We start from the raw sequence: 7500 nt of genomic DNA, 5'->3' as shown, positions 1-7500 counted from the left end.
TCTACATCCTCTACTAGTGGGTAACCCGATCACCTTTACATGCTCTACTCGTCTACTCGTGCTTAACTGAATACCCTCTACATCCTCTACTAGTGGTTAACCCAATCGGTGCTGTGCGCCATCATGTCCTGTAGTCATCATGCAGCCAGAATTGACAGCACTGTCTCTGCCGGCGCACACTGTGTTTGCAGTGTAGGGTTCTGTGTAACCCTGACCCAACCACTGCCTAAAGGTTAGAGTCAGACTGATCTAAAGCGTTAGGGTTCGAGTCCCCGGTCCGGCACATGGTTAAGATAAACACCGAGCACAACCTCTCTGGGTCACTGAACTCTCCCCATGCCTCGTCCTTCATTGACCCATTCTCTGACAGACTCCACTGCCTTATGACTCAGACACCTACAGCTTCTCCTCCACAGACCTCCAGTGTTCTCCAGCCTCCTCCAGTGTTCTGCAGCCTCCTCCAGTGTTCTCCAGCCTCCTCCAGTGTTCTGCAGCCTCCTCCAGTGTTCTCCAGTCTCCTTCAGTGTTCTCCAGCCTCCTCTAATGTTCTCCAGTCTCCTCCAGTGTTCTCCAGCCTCCTCCAGTGTTCTCCAGTCTCCTCCAGTGTTCTCCAGTCTCCTCCAGTGTTCTCCAGTCTCCTCCAGTGTTCTCCAGCCTCCTCCAGTGTTCTCCAGTCTCCTCCAGTGTTCTCCAGTCTCCTCCAGTGTTCTTCAGCCTCCTCCAGTGTTCTCCAGCCTCCTCCAGTGTTCTCCAGTCTCCTCCAGTGTTCTCCAGCCTCCTCCAGTGTTCTCCAGCCTCCTCCAGTGTTCTCCAGTCTCCTCCAGTGTTCTCCAGCCTCCTCCAGTGTTCTCCAGTCTCCTCCAGTGTTCTACAGCATCTTCCAGTGTTCTCCAGCATCTTCCAGTGTTCTCCAGCCTACTCCAGTGTTCTCCAGCATCTTCCAGTGTTCTCCAGCCTCCTCCAGTGTTCTCCAGCCTCCTCCAGTGTTCTCCAGCCTCCTCCAGTGTTCTCCAGCATCTTCCAGTGTTCTCCAGTCTCCTCCAGTGTTCTCCAGCATCCTCCAGTGTTCTCCAGCCTCCTCCAGTGTTCTCCAGTCCAGCATCTTCCAGTGTTCTCCAGTCTCCTCCAGTGTTCTCCAGCATCCTCCAGTGTTCTCCAGCCTCCTCCAGTGTTCTCCAGCATCTTCCAGTGTTCTCCAGCCTCCTCAAGTGTTCTCCAGCCTCCTCCAGTGTTCTCCAGCATCTTCCAGTGTTCTCCAGCCTCCTCAAGTGTTCTCCAGTCTCCTCCAGTGTTCTCCAGTCTCCTCCAGTGTTCTCCAGCATCTTCCAGTGTTCTCCAGCCTCCTCCAGTGTTCTCCAGCATCTTCCAGTGTTCTTCAGCCTCCTCCAGTGTTCTCCAGCCTCCTCCAGTGTTCTCCAGTCTCCTCCAGTGTTCTCCAGCCTCCTCCAGTGTTCTCCAGTCTCCTCCAGTGTTCTCCAGCCTCCTCCAGTGTTCTCCAGCATCTTCCAGTGTTCTCCAGTCTCCTCCAGTGTTCTCCAGCATCCTCCAGTGTTCTCCAGTCTCCTCCAGTGTTCTCCAGCCTCCTCCAGTGTTCTCCAGTCTCCTCCAGTGTTTTCCAGTCTCCTCCAGTGTTCTCCAGCCTCCTCCAGTGTTCTCCAGCATCTTCCAGTGTTCTCCAGTCTCCTCCAGTGTTCTCCAGCATCCTCCAGTGTTCTCCAGTCTCCTCCAGTGTTCTCCAGCCTCCTCCAGTGCTCTCCAGTCTCCTCCAGTGTTCTCCAGCCTCCTCCAGTGTTCTCCAGCATCTTCCAGTGTTCTCCAGCATCTTCCAGTGTTCTCCAGTCTCCTCCAGTGTTCTCCAGCCTCCTCCAGTGTTCTCCAGCCTCCTCAAGTGTTCTCCAGCCTCCTCCAGTGTTCTCCAGCATCTTCCAGTGTTCTCCAGCCTCCTCCAGTGTTCTCCAGCCTCCTCCAGTGTTCTCCAGCATCTTCCAGTGTTCTCCAGCCTCCTCAAGTGTTCTCCAGCCTCCTCCAGTGTTCTCCAGCATCTTCCAGTGTTCTCCAGCCTCCTCCAGTGTTCTCCAGCCTCCTCCAGTGTTCTCCAGCCTCCTCCAGTGTTCTCCAGCCTCCTCCAGTGTTCTCCAGCCTCCTCCAGTGTTCTCCAGTCTCCTCCAGTGTTCTCCAGCATCTTCCAGTGTTCTCCAGTCTCCTCCAGTGTTCTCCAGCCTCCTCCAGTGTTCTCCAGCATCTTCCAGTGTTCTCCAGCCTCCTCAAGTGTTCTCCAGCCTCCTCCAGTGTTCTCCAGCATCTTCCAGTGTTCTCCAGCCTCCTCAAGTGTTCTCCAGTCTCCTCCAGTGTTCTCCAGCATCTTCCAGTGTTCTCCAGCCTCCTCCAGTGTTCTCCAGTCTCCTCCAGTGTTCTCCAGCATCTTCCAGTGTTCTCCAGTCTCCTCCAGTGTTCTCCAGCATCCTCCAGTGTTCTCCAGTCTCCTCCAGTGTTCTCCAGTCTCCTCCAGTGTTCTCCAGCATCTTCCAGTGTTCTCCAGCCTCCTCCAGTGTTCTCCAGCATCTTCCAGTGTTCTCCAGCCTCCTCCAGTGTTCTCCAGCATCTTCCAGTGTTCTCCAGCCTCCTCCAGTGTTCTCCAGCATCCTCCAGTGTTCTCCAGCATCCTCCAGTGTTCTCCAGCATCTTCCAGTGTTCTCCAGCCTCCTCCAGTGTTCTCCAGCATCCTCCAGTCTTCTCCAGCATCCTCCAGTGTTCTCCAGCCTCCTCCAGTGTTCTCCAGCATCCTCCAGTGTTCTCCAGTCTCCTCCAGTGTTCTCCAGCCTCCTCCAGTGTTCTCCAGCATCCTCCAGTGTTCTCCAGCCTCCTCCAGTGTTCTCCAGCCTCCTCCAGTGTTCTCCAGCATCCTCCAGTGTTCTCCAGCATCCTCCAGTGTTCTCCAGCCTCCTCCAGTGTTCTCCAGCCTCCTCCAGTGTTCTCCAGCATCCTCCAGTGTTCTCCAGCATCCTCCAGTGTTCTCCAGCATCCTCCAGTGTTCTCCAGCCTCCTCCAGTGTTCTCCAGCATCTTCCAGTGTTCTCCAGCCTCCTCCAGTGTTCTCCAGCATCTTCCAGTGTTCTCCAGCCTCCTCCAGTGTTCTCCAGCATCCTCCAGTGTTCTCCAGCATCCTCCAGTGTTCTCCAGCATCTTCCAGTGTTCTCCAGCCTCCTCCAGTGTTCTCCAGCATCCTCCAGTCTTCTCCAGCATCCTCCAGTGTTCTCCAGCCTCCTCCAGTGTTCTCCAGCATCCTCCAGTGTTCTCCAGTCTCCTCCAGTGTTCTCCAGCCTCCTCCAGTGTTCTCCAGCATCCTCCAGTGTTCTCCAGCCTCCTCCAGTGTTCTCCAGCCTCCTCCAGTGTTCTCCAGCATCCTCCAGTGTTCTCCAGCATCCTCCAGTGTTCTCCAGCCTCCTCCAGTGTTCTCCAGCCTCCTCCAGTGTTCTCCAGCATCCTCCAGTGTTCTCCAGCATCCTCCAGTGTTCTCCAGCATCCTCCAGTGTTCTCCAGCCTCCTCCAGTGTTCTCCAGCCTCCTCCAGTGTTCTCCAGTCTCCTCCAGTGTTCTCCAGCATCCTCCAGTGTTCTCCAATGTTCTCCAGTGTTCTCCAGTCTCCTCCAGGCTGCAGTTCCACACAGGAACACTGGTCAGAGCAGAACTGGAGCAGCTGAGTCTGGTGTTTCTCCACAGGTTTGTTCTTCTCCTCCGTCAGCTGGTGGAGTGGGTGTCTGCTGTCCCGCTGGACTGATGGAGCTGCTCTTCAGTGTTTCACACATCTGCACCACCCTGAGCTGGAGCTGATCTTGTCTGCTAGAGCGCCTCCAGCTCTGCTTTCCTTTCTGCCTTCAGCTCCTCTACTCCTCCTCTCAGACGTGCTGCTCGGGCACCGTCCACATAGTCAGAAGCATCGCTGAAATCCAGATCAGCCGAATGTTTGTGAAAGGAGACTGTTCGTGATCGTCTGACCTCAGGTAAAGACCCGCGTCAGGACGCCTCTACCAGGGTAAATCAGGAGCAGCAGGGTACACTGTAGCCGTCTCCGTCCCTGCGTGTGTGTGTGTGTGTGTGTGTGTGCTCAGTGACTCATTTTTACATCACAACACCTCGCAGACTCATGCATATACAGCCGCTGAGCCGTATTCAGGGCACGTCAACCGCCAACACCGTCCCACAATCCTCCAGTGTGTGTGTGCAGCCAGTTTCAGATCGGCGGAGTGTGTTCCTGAAGCCCAGATCACAGCCTGATGACACTCAGCGCAACAGAGAACACACACACACACACACACACACACACACACACACACACACATACACACACACACACATACACACACACAGCTCATCAGATCACTAGAGTTGTCTTGTAGATCAGCGTCTGTGTGTGTGTGTGTGTGTGTGTGTGTGTGTGTGTGTGTGTGTGTGTGTGTGAAGCTCCGACACGGCTGATCCTGAGGACTCGACACGCAATTCTGTTTATAAGAGGTGGATGCAGATGTGTGTGTGTGTGTGTGTGTGTGAGTGTGTGTGTGTGTGTGTACAGTATGAAATCTATTACAGTGTTTTCTCTGTTTGCATCTGTTATCAGGCCAACACACACACACACACACACACACGCACACACACACACATACACACAGACAGACAGCGAGACGATGAGGATGAGATGGAGGACAGCAGGTGATGCGGACGCGGGGGTGTGTGTGTGTGTGTGTGTGTGTGTGTTACCTGTCTGGAGAAGAGGATTTCTCTGAGTTGACGGACATCAGCAAGCCGCAGGCTCCCGAGAGACGGAGGAGCAGAAGCAGGACGAAGAAAACACAGTGTGTGTGTGTGTGTGTGTGTGTGTGTCTTTCCGGAGCGTTCTGCTGGCTGTGAGGGGAGGGGGCGCTCTTCCTCCTCCTCCTCCTCCTCCTCTTCCTCACAGGAGAATAAAGGCTGGAGGACACAGAGATGCGGCGCACACACACACACACACCCGTCTCCACTGCTGTTCCTCCACGGTGTTTCTGAAGGCGATGAGCAGCTCGCACACACAACACACACACACACTCTGCCTGCGTCTGTGTGTTCTGCAGCGCTGCACAATAACAGATCTGTGCGCGCAACGGGCCGCACCACTGAGCCAGAGCGGGGGGATCTGAGCTCGCAGCGGGCCGCACCACTGAGCCAGAGCAGGGGGGATCTGAGCTTGTAGCGGGTTGCACCATTAAGCCAGAGCGGGGGGATCTGAGCTCGCAGTGGGCTGCACCACTGAGCCAGAGTGGAGGCATCAGAGCTGAAACAGGAGCCGCTTCACTGTGAGCCTGAGCCTGAGCCCCCCTCCACAGATCAGCTGCGCCGCCGTTACGACATCCTGTAACCCAGGGCAACACTCTCTCACTCACTCACTCGCCCGCTCACTCACTCTCTCTCTCTCTCCTTCTCAAGAAGCTGCTGCTGGTTTCCTTTCAGCTTCTCTTCTCAGGTCCTCTGTCTGTACACACACACACACACACACACACACACAGGCATGATAACCCCATGATGGTTTCTGTGTTTCTCTTGTGTGTTTAAAAGAGTCACTGTAGACACACACCGGTGTGTGTGTGTGTGTGTGTGTGTGTGTACTGAACAGTTTCAGGAGTGTGTATGGCAGTGCTGTGATGTCGGAGGATCCTCTGCACTTCCTGTGACGCGCAGCACAACAGACTGGAGGAAACCGGCCGCTGCCATGGCAACCGTCAGATCGCGAACAACGCAAGATGAGAAGAAATGCAGACGCATCTTACACACACACACACACACACATGGAAACACATTGACAAACACACACACATGGACACTCAGACACACAGGACGCCGCTGCGGGGACGCTGCTCCATCTCTACGCTTCAGATGATATTTTAGGGTCCAGAATTGAGGCTGCCTGAAGCAACTATCTTTACATGGCCTACTTACACACACACACACACACACACACACACACACACACACACACACACAGAGAGACAGACAGAAAGAGAGCAAGGCACAGGAGCTGAGCTGGATTTTTGTCCTCTTTGAAAGAATCAGTGTGTGTGGCCAGCTCTGACACACACACACACACAGAGACACACACACACACACACACTCAGCTGTAGTGGTGTGTGTTCTGTAGTGTATTCTCTCTCCTCAACGCTCACAGCTCACTCTGCTCTTCTTCATCTCCACACTCCGGCTGGGTTATGAGCCCTCTGCTCACGTCCCCACAGTGACACAAGTCCCCATGAGTCTGTGTGCATTCAGGTTTAAGTCCCACACACACACACACACACACACACACACACACACACACACACACACACACACACCGTGCTGAGCTCCTCCTGTAGGAGTAGCGGCGCTCTGCCTAATGCTGTGTTCACGGCAGACGCTGTATGAACCGTGCTGTTGGTGTGTAAATGGTCGCGTGAAGATTTGCGTGTTCTCGCTTCAGTCGTGTCGGGTCCTGGTCATGAGACAGCAGCTGTGGTCATGTGATGTGTGAGGGCTGATGAACGGTGCCGGTTCATTTGGAGCCGTGTCTGAGTCCACTAGCCCCGTTCAGAGGTGCAGCAGCTCTGAGCTCATCAGCTCCTCCAGAGACTGCTGGATGACGGACAGTGGCGTAGCGGACGGGCCCGCAGGGCACACACCGCAGGGGGCCCGCGTGATTAGGCGGCCCCACATCGGCTCGATTTTCAATAATTGAGAATCTGGCAACCGCAATAATCAAACTCTTGGGAACAACTGTGATCGGAACCAAAGTTCACAGGTGGCGCTGTTCCTCGCCGCCGGTTCTCGTTAAAAATGACTGACTTCTGGCTACTTTGGCGCTCTCGCCGCTTTCGGTTTGTGATCGCTCCTCAGTTTGTGAAGGCTTACCCGCGCTGTCGCTCCACCCCGCCTCCCTTGCCCGCTCCTCAATTTGTGATCGTTTCCCCCCAACTTGGGGCCCCGTCAGTGATCCCTGCAGGGGGCCTCCGCATTTTGCGCTACGCCACTGATGACGGAGGCTCAGCGGTGCTGCAGACCGAGCCCAGCCCAGTGTGATGAGCTGTAGTCCGGTGTCGACAGCAGGATTTCCCCCCGGGACACCAACAACAGGCGCTACATCATAATCACGCACCTACAAGAGCAAGCTCCCGATTGGTTAACGCGGTGTGACCGTCCACTGAAGTTCAGGTTTTACCACTCGAGCGATTGACACGAAACACACATGAAGCGCAGCAATCGCACAACACGCTCCGCTCGCGCCGCAGGAGGACTACTCACGTCTGTGCATTAACATGTGAATCCCTCACGCTTGATGCTTCATGCACGTCTGCTGTGAACGCAGCATCACCCCGATGAGGATGTCTCTGTTTCTGCAGTGTGTTGAGCTCTGACTGACAGCAGGGGATGGAGATTCACACATGAGCTGAAGATGAGCAGCTCCACAGCAGATATTCTGTGTTCATACTGTCAAACACACG

General features: G+C 54.9%; 2 protein-coding genes across 17 annotated transcripts in view; one reads left to right on the top strand and one right to left on the bottom strand.

The window, feature by feature from the left end:
• The window catches only part of c25h13orf46 (chromosome 25 C13orf46 homolog), a 4450-nt gene extending 465 nt beyond the window's left edge, over nt 1–3985 (top strand). Inside the window, exons 1-4 of the mRNA XM_087312728.1 lie at nt 1–20; nt 94–1188; nt 1250–1350; nt 3899–3985. The exon at nt 1–20 is cut by the window's left edge and continues 465 nt beyond it. Coding sequence (XP_087168854.1) covers nt 285–1188; nt 1250–1350; nt 3899–3985 — 1092 coding nt within the window. The 5' untranslated portion in view covers nt 1–20; nt 94–284. The remainder of the gene's footprint in view (nt 21–93; nt 1189–1249; nt 1351–3898) is intronic.
• srpk2 (SRSF protein kinase 2) overlaps nt 1–7500 on the bottom strand; it is a 26712-nt gene that overhangs the window by 17524 nt on the left and 1688 nt on the right. For 6 of the 16 annotated variants that reach the window (XM_087311235.1, XM_087311236.1, XM_087311238.1 and 3 more), the window contains exon 1: nt 4754–5123. The exons of 8 other annotated variants lie outside the window; for them this stretch is intronic. In XM_087311235.1, the coding sequence (XP_087167361.1) occupies nt 4754–4791 (38 nt within the window). In that variant the 5' untranslated portion in view covers nt 4792–5123. Of the gene's footprint in view, nt 863–4753; nt 5124–7500 lie in introns of those variants that run through there. 2 more of the 16 variants (XM_087311245.1, XM_087311241.1) reach the window with 1 other exon arrangement.

Source organism: Danio rerio, chromosome 25 (genome assembly GCF_052040795.2).
Source record: "Danio rerio strain M-AB ecotype USA chromosome 25, GRCz13ab, whole genome shotgun sequence".
NCBI classification, from domain to species: Eukaryota; Metazoa; Chordata; class Actinopteri; order Cypriniformes; family Danionidae; genus Danio; species Danio rerio.
This window is presented reverse-complemented; position numbering and strand designations above follow the sequence as displayed.